General features: G+C 37.2%; 1 protein-coding gene across 5 annotated transcripts; it reads right to left on the reverse strand.

Moving 5' to 3' along the window:
• Positions 1 to 11,534: 11,534 nt before the first annotated feature.
• LOC141721358 (DNA cross-link repair protein SNM1) lies at positions 11,535 to 17,356 on the reverse strand. Of its 5 annotated transcripts, none has more exons than XR_012574710.1 (10): positions 16,750 to 17,352; positions 15,954 to 16,134; positions 15,579 to 15,818; positions 15,348 to 15,492; positions 13,427 to 13,561; positions 13,284 to 13,350; positions 13,110 to 13,187; positions 12,813 to 12,865; positions 12,496 to 12,692; positions 11,535 to 12,390 (listed from the first exon to the last, which is right to left on the reverse strand). XR_012574710.1 is itself a non-coding variant. In XM_074524275.1 (9 exons), the coding sequence occupies exons 1-9, from the start codon at positions 17,228 to 17,230 to the stop codon at positions 12,591 to 12,593; spliced, it is 1,482 nt and encodes a 493-aa protein (XP_074380376.1). In that variant the 5' UTR covers positions 17,231 to 17,352; the 3' UTR covers positions 11,535 to 12,590. The 5 variants fall into 5 exon arrangements, 1 of the variants encoding a protein (XP_074380376.1); XR_012574709.1 differs by having other exon boundaries at positions 11,535 to 11,847; positions 11,972 to 12,692; XR_012574708.1 differs by having other exon boundaries at positions 11,535 to 11,847; positions 16,750 to 17,351.
• Positions 17,357 to 18,237: the final 881 nt, after the last annotated feature.

The following is an 18,237-nucleotide window of genomic DNA, read 5'->3' on the forward strand; positions in this document are numbered from 1 at the left end:
AAAAACAGGGAAAAAGAGGGGACAAACTCCCGCCTAATTTAATACTCCCACTAATTTGTACATAAAATATTGAAATTACAAGTTAGTGGGATTCTTACAACCAATCAAAATAGAGCATTAGTATCTAGAGATGCACAAAACGCCCGGGCCCGAAAATCTGGCCCGGCCTGATTCGGTCAAAACCCGGTCAAGCCCGGCCCGGTCAAGCCCGGCTCGGTCCCGGCCCGGGCTTCGGGCCTCGACGGGCCCTATATTTTTAGGCAAAGCCCGGCCCGGCCCGGTTAAAAGCCCGGGCTTCGGCCCGGCCCGGCCCGATTAAAAGCCCGAAAAAGCCCGGTTATAATCTGATTATTCTAATATATTTTCTTATATATTTATAAATTTACATTTACTATACATATAAATAATACTTTAAACACATATATATTTACATATTTGTGATTAATAATATTATTTATATACTTCGTTACATAAATAATGAAAAAAAGATATAATAAGTACACTATATATATTTGGATATCATTGTCATGAATATTTGGATATTATTGTTATCATAACAATGATATCATTGTTATCATAACAATGATAAAATATATTATATAAACATGTTTATTTTTTGCGGAACTTAAATATTTTCAACGAAGTAATGTTTTCCTAAAATATTCCATGTAAACTAATACATTTTTACGATGATCTAGTTGCTAACACATGTATTCTTCGGAATCTCTAATAATACTAGATCCGATTTAAATTAGAAAAAAACCCGGTCCGATCTGATCCGGCCCGAAAAAAAGCCCGGTTAGGCCCGCCTCGAGGGCCCAAACGGGCTTTGAAATTTCCAGAAAGCCCGGCCCGGCCCGGTCAAAGTCAAAGCCCGAAAAGCCCGGCCCGGTCAAAGCCCGGGCTTTTTAAGGCCCAGCCCGGTGGGCCTTTTGTGCATCTCTATTAGTATCACACAGATTATGCTAAAAGTATAAGTACATAATGGAAATTTTACAAGTACAAATTGGAAAAAGCTGCATCATTGCTTTGCCCCATTTGTTCAAAAATGAGTTTTTCCTTCCCTTTTGATTTGAATCTACCAGCTGAAAAACAGGGCAAACACATGAAGAGGAGGATGTTCATCATCACAAATCAAGGGCAAAGCTCAGCCGTGACAGTAGAATGCAAATTGTAATGTGGCTTTTGAACAACCAGATAGAGGGGAAACTCAAACATGGTGCAATCCAAGAAGTGGCAACTTTATTCAATGTAACAAGGAGGACAATAAGCACAATATGGGCAACTGCAAGTAGGCAAAACAGAGCAAGTCAGCCATACAACATGTCAACAAATGGACATAACTCAGGGAGGAAAAGAATACAAGTGCAGCCAAGTTCAATAACTGAAATAAATACGGGAGACAGAGCATGCATAAGGGACTTGGCAGTACAACTTAAGGTATCATCAAGAACATCAAATAGAATGATAAAGAGGGGACTAATTAAACCACACACAAACCCTTTACATCCTGCTTTGAAAGAGGCAAATCTCTTTCAAAGGGTTGAATGGGTTCTGAACTTATTAATGGGAGATACACCTACAACAAAGAGGCAGTACTGTCCAATGTTCAATTTTGTACACATTGATTAAAAGTGGTTTTATCTAAGTAAAAATTCACAGAGAGTATACCTTGAAAGGAATGAAAAAGGCAAGTACAGAGCAGCAAAGTCAAGCAAATTCATACCAAAGGTCATGTTTACAGCAGCTGTAGCTAGACCAAGATTTAATCAAGAGAATACATAGTGTACCTTTGATGGGAAGATAGGTATCTTCCCATTCACTTACCAAGAACCAGCTAGGAGAGCATCCAAGTACAGAGCAAAGGGGACAGTGGTCACAAAGGTTGTTGAATCAGTGGGGAGAAAGGAAACAAGGAGCATGTTAATCAATGACATTTTACCAGCTATCATGCAGAAATGGCCAGTAAGTGAAGGACACACATAACCCAAAATGACCCGGAGTGGCAAAAAATACATAAACAAGGGGACTTCACTTTCTATTTGGTGCAACAACCACCAAATAACCCAGATTTGAATATTCTGGACTTAGGTTTTTTCAGAAGCATTCAATCTTTGATGCACAAAAAGATGCCAAAAGATGTGGATGACATGTTGAATGCAGTGCATCAGGCCTTTTATGAACTAGATCCAATGACACTAGCAAATGTATGGTTGTCATATCAATATGTTATGAATGAAGTGCTCAAGGTAAAAAGCTCAAATGACTACCTAGTGCCTCATGTAAACAAAAAAAACTAGCAGCTGAAGGTAGGCTACCAATTCAAGTGACAGCACCAATGTGGGCAGTACATGAAGCATGGAATTACATTAGGGGACCTAACAGAGCATCAACTTCAACAACTTAAGTGGAGACATGTAAGCCTATTTTGTTTTCAATGTAATAGTGCTACAAGTAAGCTTAGTTTTAATCAGCCTCTGTATTAAAATTGAGCTTAGTTCTAAGCACATTTTGTATATATTGATCTCAGATTGTCCCCAAGCATCATTGACAACCTCCACAACCACTAAGCACACACTGAATAAACATGGCACATTAGGGCAGTCATTTGTCTCAGCCAAATTATGAACATTCATCATCGATCACCTTAAAGGAATACAAGTGATTACAACAGTTATAGCAACTAAATTACACCACTGAAAGACACAATCCACCACTGAATTACACAATCCACCAGTCAGTTACACAAAAACCAATCGGAAATAACCACAATCGGATACACAATCACAATCAGTGCAAAACAAGCGAATCCACAAGGAATACAAGGAATTACAACAGTTATAGCAACTAAATCACATGAGATACATGGAATTACACAAAGAACACTACAATCCACCACTGAATGACACAATCCATCACTGAATTACACAATCCACCAGTCAGTTACACAAAAACCAATCGAAAATAACCACAATCGGATACACAATCACAATCAGTGCAAAATAAGCGAATCCACAAGGAATTAAAATTAATAAACACAATCGAATACATGGTTAAGCACAACAAGTCAATCATGGTAAATATAAGCACCAAAACTAGTAGTTTCTGATGAATATACGCACAAAATAACCAAAAAAATGAAAAAAAAAAGATTTCTTACAAAGTCGATTAAGATCTAGAGCATGCATCTTCAGACTCGCCCGCCGCCTCCAAGTCGTCGCTCGACGGATCCGGAGCAACAACGATGGTCACAGTCTTCGCAACTGAAGAAATAGGGGAAGGAGGCGCATCGTCTTCATCAAAGGGAACTTCGATCTTACTTGCATGCAACCCTGATTTAGGGGTTTCATCCACCGTATCCTCTGATTTCGCCGCCGATTCCTCAAACGGTGTTCGACCACAACCCATTCGGACCTTTTCCCGACTATAAGTGTGGTTCCCCTCACACCAATCACCTTTATCACAGTGATTGGGATCGGAGCACTCGTACACGTTGGTGGATTCATCATCGGAATCAGAAAACCCGTAATGACCGCTCATTTGTGTGAATAGAAATTAGGGTTTTGGTGGCGGAGAGGAAAGAGAAGAGAGTGATGAAGTGAAAGAGACGGGGAGGAGGAAATGAAATGATTTGGTAAAAAAATAAAACTGGTGACCCTGGCCCATTAAGTCCAGTAGTGAGTTTTTAATATTAATATAATTTTCAATTTTTGTGTTAAAAAAGGAAAGTGAGAAAAGTATATTGATATACCTAAAAAGGAAAGTGGGAAAAGTTTTTAGGGACGGAGGGAGTACTAATCATGAATGATCATGATTAGCGTTTTTCTTCTTTTAATCAGCATGGCGTGATATGTTTTGATGGTTGCACTATTTCCTTTGTACTAGAATTTGCGGTATATGCCTTAGGTACTCCTGTACTTGTATAAAGCCATGATATGTTTTGATGGTTGGAATATTTCCTTTGTACTAGAATTTGCAGTATATGCCTTGGTACTCCTGTACTTATATAAAGCCGTTTGTTTTCTGTTAATGCTTTTATACCGAGCCGTATAGTTTGTCTAGTATGATGTTTTCCATGCAGTTTACGGTTCAACTTATGCACAACCGTTGCACGTACAGCTAGTTTTGGCATCATCAATTTTTGCGAGTAAACATTACTGATTACTCGGTTGCGGACTGGCAACTTATTGCTTAATCATTGCATTGTTTATGTTTCTTCTTGTTTCCTACGGACTCAGTTGTGCATTCTTAATAAGTTTTTTCAGTTTGAAAAAAGTGGATGGGGATGTAACACCAAAAGAAAAGAAAAAGAGTTGGAGAAACAGTAATGGTATTTTCTTTGGAAAATAGATTAATTTTTATTTTTGAAATAAAAGTACTTGCTTGTATTAATAATCATCCATCAAAAGATTACACAAAATAAACTCAGGTGGTGTGTCATACCACTCCCTTGGACCTGAACTAGAATAAGCAGCTCTTGTAATTTCGTGCGTCACATTATTCGCAAATTGCGGCACAAATTAAATAACACATGCTCATAGTGTTTAGCTAACTCGCTACAATCTTCAACAATCGTGTGAAACAACGAACCTCCATTTTGTCCATGTATCGCATCTATTAAAAGCTTTGAGTCTGACTCAAACACACAATTACGGTTTCTCCAACTGTTCACCCATGACAGCGCCTCTCGCATACTCATTCCTTCAGCTTCCTTTGGTGATATGTACCCTCTGATTCTACTATATTGCGCTCAAAGAAACGCCCCAGTTTCGTCTCGAACAACGCACCCAACAGTTACAAAATCCCATCTCGGTTGACATGCAGCATCAATATTAACTTTAACACATCCAATAGAAGGCTTGCACCACGATCTCGTAGATACTACAGACGTATTCCCTTCCTGCACTCCAGATTCTCTAGCTCGATTCCAACCAGCCAACAAGTTTACAACCATTTGTTTAACTCCAAATACAGACATAGTAATTTTCTCCCACACCCCTTACTTCTTCGCACCCAAAGACCCCAGCAAAACAATCCCGCCATTAAGCATTGATCTCGTGTTGCTGAATTAAGCACTCGTTTGATAGTCTCGATTCCTGTTTCCACCTCCCTAGTATACACCAAGTTTTGCATTCCTACGTTCTCCCATATCTCACGAGCAAAACAGCACTGAAATAGAACATGGCCTACATCTTCTGCATAATTGTGGCACCACCTGCATTGAGCTACTATCTCAACTATTTTAGTACGCAAGGCCTCGGAAACACACCTCTGACTACTCTCCACGAGAAAATTAATATTTTGCCGGGTAATTTTAAACTCCACAACCTGGTCCACATCTGTCTCTCTTGGCATTCTGATTCTCCCTTAAGCAATCTATAACAGCTTCGAACCGAGAACTTACCCTTTGCATCAGGTATCCAAAACCACGAATCCGACTTACTCCGTAACGGTATTGGTACTTGATATATAAACTTTTTATCTCTGTTATTACACAACTCGTTTAAGATATCTGCCTCTCATTCCTGCCCATCCTCAGTCATCAAGCTATGAACTGTGGCATCTGTAAGCTCATGGTGTAACACACTTGTAACATATCCATTCGCCCCATCAGGAAGCCAAGGTACCTGCCAGATTTTTGTATCATTTCCATCCCCTATACGCCTCCTACATCCTTGTTTCACCACATGCATAGCTTCAAAAATACTACGCCAAACATAACTCAGATTAGCACCCAAAGAAGCATTTAAAAAATCTGTTTTTGGATAATACCTAGCCTTCATTAGCTGAGTTACCACCTGGTTTTCATTGTTCAGCAAACGCCATGCCTGTTTCGCAAGCATTTCTACGTTGAATTCACTCAAACTTTTGAACCCCAGTCCTCCCACCTCTTTAACTTCACATAACCTTTCCAATTCCAGCCACCTTATTCCACCTGTTTCGCCATCATTCCCCCACTAATACTTATTCATCATCCTCTGATTCCCTTCGACAATCTCTCTCGGAATTAAGAACAAACTCATCCAAAAATTTGGGGTGGTTTGTGCTGCTGCTTTTAGAAGCGTGATCTTGCCTCCTTTCAAGATGACTTGATTCCCCCAATTCTTTAATTTCTGATCAATCTTATCCAACAAGAATTTAAATTTCGCCACCTTTTTCCTACCCACCATCATTGGCATACCCGGAGATTTCCTGGATTGTTAACTGCTCGAACTCTTAACTGATCACACACTTTTCTTCTATTTTCTTCACTTGTATTAGGAGAAAACACCACCGTGGATTTATTATAATTAACAACCTGACCCAAAATCTATTCATATTTGTTCAAGATTATCTTCATTATATTTTCCTCCCCCTCCACGGCTCTAAAGAAAAAATAACAATCGTCGGCGAATAATAGATGCGATATCGTGGGTGCCCCTCGTGCAATGGTACATCCATGTAACAATCCTACACTTTCATTCCGCCTAATCATCGCACTCAACCCCTCAGCACAAAGAATGTAAATATATGATGATATTGGGTCCCCATGCCTTATATCACGAGATGGGATAACACTACCAAACTCTTGACTATTATGCATAAAGCTGTATGACACCGAAGAGATTAGCTTCATCACTCTGTCAATCCACGTTTGTTGAAACCCAAATTTATTCATCATGCTGGCAATGAATCCCCACTCTAATCTATCGTACGCCTTCGATATATCAATTTTTAATCCCGCCACTCCATTATTCCCCTGTTTCTTCCTTCTCATATAATGATTAACCTCAAAAGCCACAAGTGCGTTATCAGTAAGCAGCCGCCCTTCTATGAAAGCACTCTGCTTATCCGAAATAATAGAGCCAAGGCACCTTTTCAATCTATTTTCCAATACTTTTGATAAAATTCTCACAAGAACATTACACAATGATATTGGGCGCAAATCTGCCATCGTTTCAGGACCCTTAACCTTCGGAATGAGGCAGATTAAAGTTCGATTTACTCTCGTTGGCAACTCTCCTGTACCAATGAACTTTCGACAAAAATCAACCACATCGTGTTTAACCACTCCCCAGAATGACTGATAAAACGCAGGATTAAAGCCATCTATCCCTGGCGCTTTCTCAGGTTGCATCGAAAACACCGCATTCTTCACCTCTTCCTCTGTTATTTCTGCCACCAGTGCCATATTATCTTGTTCCTCCACCTGGTTAACTTTCTCTCGTTCTGACAAGCTCCCATTTAACGTTGCTACAGTAAATATTGTTGAGAAGTAACTCTAAATAACCTCATGTATTTCCTCCCTTGATTAACACCATTCCCCATCATTATTTTTAATCCGGTCTATAGCATTTGACTTTCTCCTTTGCGATGCATATCGATGAAAAAAACGTGTGTTTTGATCTCCTTCCTTTAACCAGAATTGCTTAGCTCGTTGCTTCCAATATATTTCCTGCTTTTCCAAGAGCTGCAAAAACTCCCATCTAACTTTATTATACACGCTTATACCATGGGCATCTCTTCTAGATCGTAATTTTCGAAGCCTCTCTCTGCACAACTTCAATTTTTCTTTATATTCATTACTCAGTCCTTCTCCTCATTCTTGTAGCTTAAGTCCACAATACTCGACTTTTTCCATAATTTCTTTGTCTGCAACTTCTTCCCATCCGCTTACAACAATATGCTTACACTCATTTTCTCGTAGCCAAACATTTTCGAACTTAAATCTACGCTTTCTTAGTAAATATACTTGCTTATTCAACTGAATATATATTGGTAAATTGAAAGGAATATGTCCTAAGTCCAATCGTGTATTAGGATTTAGGAATAACTTTTATGTAATCTGTTTTGATTTCATTGATATTAATAAAGACTTATTTTATTTTTATTACGGGCTCTATCTATTTAAGTGTTTAAATAAGATATACCATAGTTTAGAGTAAAGCTTTTTATGGATTATGATGAGATCATAATAGTGAGACCTAAAAAGATGATAACTCTAAACTTAAATAGTTCCTGGTCATAGGATTACTAACTGGTAATTAATAATCCGCAAAGATCGGTACATACTATGTTTGCTTCATTATGAAGGATGTCTGTTCTCATAGACATTTGTGTGGTAACACTATAGCTAGTATGTAGGTGCTTATTATAGAATAAGTTCACTGAACATGACTCGCCCAGCTGAACAACTGATGGAGTTCACTCACGTGTCAGCAGTTCTTCGCTTAGTGATAGTTGTACAAGTATCCTTAGACTTGAGGTCATTATAGTCATCTTGTGTACACTGAACTATGCTTTGGTTTAGTTCTTAGTCTCCAGGGACAATTATTAGGGCTCTTCTGGGTATAGAAATTTGTACACGAAGATAGTGTATGATCAATAAATGATCTACCCCTTCTAGTGAAGGAAGCGAATGTTCAAGGCTGATCCACTTATGCTAGTTCAGGAATCTCTGGCCTGAGTAAATGAAATTAGAAAGGAGTTTCTAATTTGCATAGAACTACGCATAGTAAATGGTAAGCAAGTGATTGAATTAGATAGGCTTGACACGAGATCCATGCCTTGTATTTAATCGAGACATTGTAGGGTAGAAGGAGTTTATTGTACGGTAACTATTCACTGACAGGTTCTTGGTATTCTAAGCAGTGAATTCATATTATCCGGATAGTCGCGATATGTTGAGAAGCATCACTCACGATGTAGAATAAATGTGATTAATTAATTAATCATATTTAATAAATTAGAGAATTTATATAAATAATGATAAAATAGTTTTATTATTATTTATTTCTACTACCGGCTTAATATTGAACCTACAGGGTCACACCATAAAAAGAGAATGATTTAATGTTGGAGGAATTAATTAATAATGGCTAATAATTATTTATTTGTGAAATAAATAATTAATTGGCAAATTTAATAATTGATTAAATGAGATTTAATTGATTATAAATTAATTAAGAAAAGTTCTTAATATTATTAATTAAAGGATTTAATTTTTGGAAATTAAATCAAGAGAGAGAATTATTTCTAAAGTGTTTAGAAAAAGGATTAATGATTAAAATGTGTTTTAATTATTAATGAGAATAATAAATGGGATAATAATAATAATATTTATGGGAAAATTTCAGCTGAAAATTTTGCCTATAAATACACTATTATAGACCCTATTTTATTCGAACCCACATCAAACCCGAAAACCCAAAAAGTTTGGAAAATCCAATTCTCTCCACCTCCTTCCTCCTCCTTAACATCGTTTTCTTGGTGGATACCGGTGGAATGCTTCACACTTGAGGAGCAACTGCTAAGGATCTCTGATCGTTGTCTCCGAATTATTTTAAAAGGTTAGATTTGATCCCTCGAATTTTTATTCACGATTTATATGTTTTTATTTGGATTTTGTATGTGTAAAAGTGTTTTGTCATGCCCCCGCTGCGTTAAAAATCCAACATAAATGATCTGACGTAGATACATCCATCACCCTTAACTCTGCCTGTGGAAACAAATCGCGCCACAGCTGATTTTATAAACGCCCTGTCTAATCTTTCTTGCGTCCAATTTGACTTACCTCTGGACTTCTCCCAAGTGTACTTTTCCCCGTTGAACCCTATATCCATCAACCCACAGTCATTAATCGCCTCTGAAAAACCTGTCAGCAAACTAAGTGGTTGTTCACGCCCACCTCGTTTATCCCCTACCTCCATCATATCATTAAAATCACCAAAAATACATCATGGAAGCGTCGAATTTTCAGCCAAACCCCGTAAAATCTCCCAAAAAAATCTTCTTCTTCCACGCTCAGGACACCCATAGTACCCAATATACCTCCACCGTCCCACCTATTCATTTTCTACCTCGAAGTCTATGTAATGAGTGTCACTATCTGTTACCTGACATCCACCTTTAGTTATCCATAACAACGCTAGTCCTCCACTGTGCCCACGTGCCTCCACAACCCAGTACTACGTAAACTGAATAGCTTTACAGACCTCTTTAACTTTTCCTTCTTTAGCTACTGTTTTCGACAAGAAAATAATATTAGGTTTTATTTGTTGGGTAATCTCCTTAAGGAACTGAATTGCACGTGGTTTACCCAGCCCACGGCAATTCCACGCCAATATACTCATTTGTCTAGGCGGGCCTGTAAAACAGGTCCTGCCTTCAACTCGTTTTCTGGCCCACTTGTTTTGTCCTTATCTGACTGGATTGCAGGCCCATTTTCCTCCAAAACTGTTGTCATATCCACACGCTTTCGTTTTGAATCCAAAATAATCATATCATCTTCACTTTTGTTCCCGCCTTGTGCTATCTCTTCCGTGTTTAACGTGTCTCGATCCCCTACCTTACTCCCCAAATCTCGCGACACATAACGAATCCCACCTTCAGCTCCTGGAATTTCGCCTACTCTACCATCCACCTCAATGAAACGTGTTGCCTCCGTAACTCCGCCATGACCGTCGTCTGTACCTTTAATCTTGTCCCCACGCGATGTCCAACCCTGACTCATATCATCCCCATTTCTCAGCCATCGAGATCCAATATTCTGATTCTTCATATTTCCCATGGGTGCTCGTAACCATACACCATACGCTTTATCGATAACTTTATCTGGATTCGCATACGTGACTACACAGTCCCGTTCCGAGTGACCCAATATGCCACAGACAAAACAAAAAGTACTCAGCCTTTCATATTTAAAGTTTACCCAACTCCATGCACCTCCCTCTCTTTTGATTTTCATTCTTCTTTTCAATGGCTTAGTAATATCCATTTTTACTCTTATTCGCACAAACTAATGGCCCCGGAGTATTCTTTGAATCCACCTTAATAAACGACCCTATATAGTTCTCAACACTTTGCAAGATTTTCTCTGAGTTCATCCCTATGGGCAGATCATAGAGTTGAACCCATATATCAATTGTGTTTAACGAAACTAGATGGGGATCTTCATGATTCTCCAATTTTTTATACACCAGTAAACTCTGTTCGAAAGTCCACGAGCCTCCCTCTGAAGATCTAGAACATGAAAGAATGTAAATGAATACCTCTGACCGCCTAAATCATGTATTTTCATGCCCTCTTTTGGCCTCCATAACGATGCTATTACGTTCTGCATGGCCTGGAAATTGATATTCTTTTCCGTAAGAAACTTCCCTACTAGTACATACATGTTCACAGTTTGACCCTCAGCTTCCCCCTCAATCACTACTCCCCCGCTTCCTCCTCCTCCAATGTCATCTTTGCATACACTTCTTCCAGATTTTCCATTGCTGTTCCCATCTCGTTACTCTCCAATACGCCTTAATTCAATGAAAAAATAAAACAGATAAACTTGACTAATAACTTGTCATTTGACAAGACAGAAAACTTGCAAGCAAGACTTGCTTTTGGAAAATGTGGAAAATAGATTAATTTTTAGTTAGGTGCAATTTGTCACAATTTTGAAACTATAAGTTCAATTCGGTCATAATTTTATGTGTTTCCACTGAACATATGAATGCTTTTGGACAATTCGGTCCAATAGGTGCAATCCAAAGCAAAACTGGAGGTTAAGAGTGCAATATGAAACTAAATAAAATACAAGACAAATTTGACAAAACGTCCAAATAGAAGGCCTTTCAAACTACCAGAAATGTGCAATTGCAGAAATCCTTTTTTCGTCAAATCAGAAAAATGTTTTGCAAAAATTACATAGATTTTTGCATCTAATCTAAAAAGAACCCTCAACATTAGAATCCATTAATTATTTAAAACCTCAGAACATACATTTGACAAGAGTGTCATTTCTTTCCCCTTGCTGCAATATCAATAACCTTTGCCACTGAATAAAAGTTCCTCGGTCATAGAGGTCTTGCTTAAGTTCTGTAAAACCAAAATCAAGAAGTTAATGCTGATAGAAGAATAAAAATAAGTTAGTTCTGTATATTTAACAAAATTGCCTCAATATTTTAGGTAGGAAATTTCTGCATCAACTACTCATAAGTACCATTTTGATGATAGCTGAAGAAACATGATGCATGTGAATGCCAAGTCCTAAATCTAACCTGAAAAGCTCTAAAAAAAAATTAAAGGTTTGTCTTGCCTTCTGAAATGGACTTTCCATTAAATCTTCCTAAGGGGGCAAGTTACCAGAAGACTATTTTCAAAGTAGAGAAATCCTATTTCCTATTTAGTATATAAAAGGATCCTACTCCAAATTTAAGGTACGCAATATTCTGCACTCTAATTGGCCGCAAAACTGCCATACACTGTTCTCTTGCATAAAATCTTCTTTCCATTGTTTTACACATGCCAGAAAGTCTCCCTGAAAGGCCCCCTTGTTAAACTTTGTTTTGCAGGTTAACAGCCCAAAAACTGACTGAAAACCTCTAGCCACTCCACCACAATAATCATAGCGCAAATTATCTAACACAACAGTGTAGAAACTAAATGATTAGAAGATTCTCATGGTTAATTTGTCAACGGTTCTCTAATAAGTTAGTACTGACAAGCATTGTTAACAGTTAATACCTTCCACGGTAAAAGAAATCAAGCTCATTGTTCCCATCAGGGTGATCAGAAACCATTTCTGTCTTAATTGACTTCGAAAAATACTCCAGAATAAATTATCGCCCTTTTGACCATTCCTTAAAGTAAGACTGCATCTTATCCCGAGTCGCAGCATTTCCCACATTGACAGTTGGAATTATTTTCTCAGGCCCCAAAAACTGTTTAAAGTGATTCAGATTAACTGGACTTGAAAGTAATATAAACATTATGGTTATAGCAGAATAAAGCGACAAGAAGATTTTTAGAGCAAGTTATAAACTTGTATCATAATCTATTACCTGAACAAACTCCCTCAATTCAGTAAAGCTAGAATGTTCGCTGTATGGAACTCCTGCAAGAAGATGAATAGTAAGTCTTGCAGGAGGTCCTCTCATACTAGAATAAGCATCTGATATATTTTTGTCAAGCAAAATGAACAAAATTCTCTTGCAGCATCTTCAGAAATGTAATTGTGCTAGTGTTTAAAAAGTAGCTTAGAAAAACCGCGGAATATGACAATGCATACAGTAAAAATCTATAATTTTAAGATAATAAATAGATCTACATGCAAAGCAATATACTTAGATATATCTAACCATAAAGAGTAACGGAGCCTTTGGAATTGGGCTTGATTAGATCCAATTGGCTTCCGGTAGTTTCAGAGAAAGTCCAACCTGAAGAAGAGGAGATTGCATTTTTAGCAACATCCTACACTTGAGTCCATTTACTTCAAATGCTGAGTCAAACTGGAGAGAAATTTATATTCTCACCTGTTGGCCGAAATGCCAAAACTGACATGTATCGACCACTGTACGACTTCATATATTTCTCCAATATCTATTGAAAATATGTGACCAGCTTTGCTTTAGGGAACATACTTGTTACAATTGTAAACTATTCGAATTAAAAATACCTCAAATTTTAGGGACGACATAGGCAGAACATGTAGAGGTGTATCATTCCCATCTGTACACAGACTACCAGATATTTCAGGCCAACCAAAGGACTGCAGGATACGCCTCCTCGAAGAATCGGCATGTATTTTCACCTATCAGAAAGAAAGAGACTATATTATGTATCAAATACAGTCTAAAATGTTAGAAGATAAGTTACAATGCCAGGTGAATAACATATTTAATAATTACTGTCTAAAAAGTCGAAAGATAAGTCAGATAAACAGGTCAATACTTACTTTATGCTTGTAGTCTTAAAAAACATTAAATTACATAAAGATAGTCGGTTCACGGAAAGTAATATATGGGACAGAGTAGTTGATAACCATGTTTCTGGTGGACCTGCTTAAATTTGTAGACCCAAGAAATCTGGAAGGCATGTCAATTCGGTCCTGATTATAAGCAATGAAGTACGCCAAAGTAAAATTTCGGTCTCAGAAATCTTCATGGGACTAGATATTATTTCCATGTCTCTTGTCACTAATAACATTAGGACAAATTGAGAATATATGGCCATCTCGGCATCTCACCATGAGCTGTCCTTTTAACATTACGACCCTCAGTGGTGTACAAGGCACCCGTGGCTCTACTGGTATAACACCATTTAAGATATTACACAGGATAATTGCATCGTCAATCTTACCCCGCTCATTGTCCCGTTGAAAGACTTTAAAAGATCAATTAAGTTAATTCCTAAACTACATGCCATTTCAGAACTTTATTGTAATCTTCCAAATGTATTGAATTTGTTGTCATCTTACAGTTGTATATCAGGCATTTATATTTCAAATTTTCCATTAATAAAAGTATAAAATCCTTAATAATTATGACATATTAGAATCCAGACTTGTGGTAACATTATATGTAACCACGTATCCGAACATGTTTAGTTAAAAAACAAAGTATCCTAACATACTTACAAACTCAAAAGTGCTCGAACCATGCTCACATCACTGCTTACATGATGCAAATTACTAAGGCACGATCGTAAATATTATGCCCACTAAAAGCACCCACCACTCCACTAACATGACAAATAATACTTTCAAGCAACAAAAGAAACAATCTTAATTAGCAACAAAAAAACGAATGATATTATTGTATTTAAGCATCATGTGTATTAACTTTACTTGGTAGTTAGTAAACTAGCATGGGATTATGCCCTACTAATGCTAATCACGATTATCACGTGCTACTATCACAGAACAGGCGACAAGTTTTTTATTTAAGGATCAATATTTTTGTCATATTTACCATCCTACTACAAACATGAAACATAGCTTAGAGATTTAAGATTAAGATGCACTGAGCTACTAACTTACTGTGTTGGAACTTACAGCCAGTACTTGTAGGCAATGGAATATCAAAGAGATGGGAGCAAAATACCAGGTAATTAAAAAATATTAACACAAACAGCCTGCTAAGATGGCACTCTGAAGGTCCTCTCTGCCCTAATATTTCATCTCTCCCTCTTATATTCTAATTTCTCTCATCTCCCATTCTTTTCTGTGGTGGATTTCATTCAGTAAATTAATTTTTTTCTGACTAAATTCAATACTTGGTGAAACCCAATGCACGGTGGTCTAAAAGATGCAGTTTCTTCTTTCTCCGTGCTTTATACAAAGTCGGATTGGATCTGATTCTTAATTTATGGTTAAAAGTGACTGCCTAGACAATTATGATAAGCATCGCTTTAGTTGTGGTAGAAGAACCAAATTTTCTTTCACCAGGATCACTGAGGATAAAATTCTAAGACTAGAACATGCAAACAAATTGCTCTGTAGCAAGGAAGAAATAGGTGAATTACAATCCAACCGCCTTGAAAATAGCAAGATAAACTGATTTAGGCAAAGCTTATATGAATAAAAAGACAATACGTACCATTAATGCCTTGGAAATAGCAAGATATACAGACTCTTTCCCTATGCTATATGCCCCAACAATGATAAGGGTCTTAGGTTTTTTCTTCAAAATATTCTTTGTAACTTTGACAACGAAGTTCAGTACCTCTTCCTTCAAAGGAAATCTGAAAGAATGTAAGATATCAAAATTTAACATCACAAACAGGAGAGGAGTGGAAGTAAAATCCCAAGAACCAACACAAAAAAACACCTGTATTTCGGATTGCAATATGTTGTGTCAAGGTAAAGCACATTGACTCGTTGGTTTAAAAGAAGTGGGTATGTTTGCATCAACTTTGAAGCCCTAAAATCTCCTGTATGAAGGTAGCATTGACCACTTGGGAGATTAAAGTGAATTAGAGCTGCGCCCGGGCAGTGATTAGCCTCAAGCATCGTTACTTTAATTCCTTCAATGACATGCTCAACATCTAAGTCCAGAGTATGAATGAATCTGCCAATCTCAGAAAGAAAGAAAAGAATTATAGATTTTTTATTAAAAAACAATTAAGGACGATTGTGATTGACTGTCTGAGCAAGGAGATTATTGTAACATTACAAGAGTTGGTACAGGAAAAAGGATTCTTACGAGGGGTTAACATGCAGACACGTTTCGATCAACCTAGCTGTGATGGGGGTGCAATAGATAGGTCCATGGGACCATGCCTTGCTCAAACCACCATAATGATCATAATGGAAATGAGTAAGGAAATAGGCAGAGCAATCTTTAACTTGACCATAGCGGAATGCATCAACAGTGAAGGGTGTTCCTAAAATATTGCAAAGACCCAATAAGATGTAATAAACAAGTAATCTTTTGCCTTCTCATTCAACCAAAAGAACACACAAAAAAAGTGAAATGAGTAGAGATTATTTATGCTAATGGATTTCTCATTTGTCTCCCACCGCTCGGCCAGTCATCTAAGCACTTGGACTTGTTGCGTGAAACCAACATTATATCTACAAAATCCTGATTTAAGGATGATAATTACATATTCTCAAATTTCAATAAATGTTCCTAGCTCAATACAGGGCAAATTTTCTAAGTATCTACGTTTCATAGATTTTAGGACTTGGTTGCCTTCAAAGTGTCTAACACTAGACTCGCTTGTTTTGCTTAAAAGAAAACACACTCTTTCAGACAATTTTTAGACACTTGGAGATGTAAAAACCAAAGCCTGATCCTGTCGACTTGATAACAACATATATACTTATCACAATCCACATAACAGAAATAATCTCACCACCTCGAATACATTCACATGTTTCAATTCACAATATACAAAAGCACTACACATATATTTCAACAAAAGAAAACACCGTATTTAATTCGACCTGAAATCACATAAAGTCAGCAAATCATAATTCAACCAATACGCAATTACCAGGCATTTTCTTATAAAAGGGACAACCACGCGGCTGCTGCTGCTGCTGCTGCTGCTTCTGATCTCGTTGTATCGGAAAATCATCCACCGATTTCTTCATCCTCTTATTCGAAACAATTGAAGTAGAAGCCTCGACATTAGTCTTAGACGGAAGTTTCCACAATTCAAACAAATTAGACTGTTTCAACCGCTTCTTTTCAAAATCATTTCCGCAACTCACATTAGTCTTAATAATACTAGTAGTAATTGTAGTAGTATTACTAGAACAAGAGCTCAAACAAGACCAATCCGTTCCGGACCTATAAAAATCGCCAGCAAAACTATCTTCATTGTGATTATTGTTTGTAATTTGCAAATTTTGACAGGGCAATCCGTTGTCGTCTAATGAAATGATTGGATCATCATCTTCACATTCATTTTCGGAATCTGAAATCCAATTTGAATCGTCGTTTGAGTATCCGGACGGCGTCGTTTTATCCATGGAAATAGCTCGCCTTAGGTTGAGAGAGCTGATTGTGTTTGTTTCGCTGGTAAGCCAATTCGAATTATTTGTTCCTTTGTTACAAATACTGGTCAATCCCTTTTGTCTACGCGGACTCGTTTAAACCACTCGAAAACAAGAAGACGTGGAGGGAAAATAATCAAATATGTTTAAATGCTTTTCTTTTCCTTTCCCCGCGTACATGATACATGTGCTAAATTCATAAATGTCAAATTTAAGAAACAAAACAAAAAAAAATACCCCAAATCAATCACCTCACAATTAATGGGGTCAACACAATTACACAAGGGTCAGGAATTAGGGAAGATATTTGGGACACGATGTCTGCTACTCTCCCTGTTTCATTAGAATCTATATTTGCGGGACGATAATGTTCTTGTAAAATATATGTAGATGAATTATTTTAAATATTTTTTAATAAAAGTTCAATGTTTAAATTTTAATATAAAAAAAAGAAAAATTTATAAATAATTACGGAAATATATTTTATATTTATCTTAAAATATGTGTCGAGTATTAAAAAGAAATATGTATAAAATTGAATGGGATAAAGGGGATATGTTTCAATGTATCCGCTTGCATTTTGGGTTATTTACAAGGAAGCCAAAAGATCAAACTGCCGTATTACTGATTAATGTGCTGATTTATAGCTTTCAGGTTAATTATGTGTTGTGTAATAAAAATAGGGGTTCATTTGTTTTTTTTATCGTAGGTAACCCGCGACAATTTCTGACTCAGGAGACATAATCATAAATTTTCCTCCCGTGGGATTCGAACCTGTGACCAAGAGGATAGTTATCCTCTCTTTAATCAACTGAGCCAACCCTTCCTTTGTATTTAATGATAGGGTTATTGAGTTTCAAGTCCTCATAAAATGTATAATTATCTCTGTGTTGTATAGAATCAAGCCAGAAACGTAATTATAGATTGAGGGTTAGAGCCATTTTATGTAGATGTTGAGTTTATGGTTTAACCATGGCAGGGAA

The sequence above is a fragment of the Apium graveolens genome, chromosome 4 (genome assembly GCF_009905375.1).
Source record: "Apium graveolens cultivar Ventura chromosome 4, ASM990537v1, whole genome shotgun sequence".
In the NCBI taxonomy this organism is placed as follows: domain Eukaryota; kingdom Viridiplantae; phylum Streptophyta; class Magnoliopsida; order Apiales; family Apiaceae; genus Apium; species Apium graveolens.

Coding starts and splice junctions, on each gene's coding strand:
- LOC141721358 (XM_074524275.1), bottom strand. CDS start 17,230: ATGGATAAAACGACGCCGTCCGGATACTCAAACGACGATTCAAATTGG. Junction 16,135..16,749: donor CTTTTATAAGAAAATGCCTG/GTAATTGCGTAT, acceptor GCAATATTTTAG/GAACACCCTTCACTGTTGAT. Junction 13,562..15,347: donor CTATTTCCAAGGCATTAATG/GTACGTATTGTC, acceptor TCTTTCTGATAG/GTGAAAATACATGCCGATTC.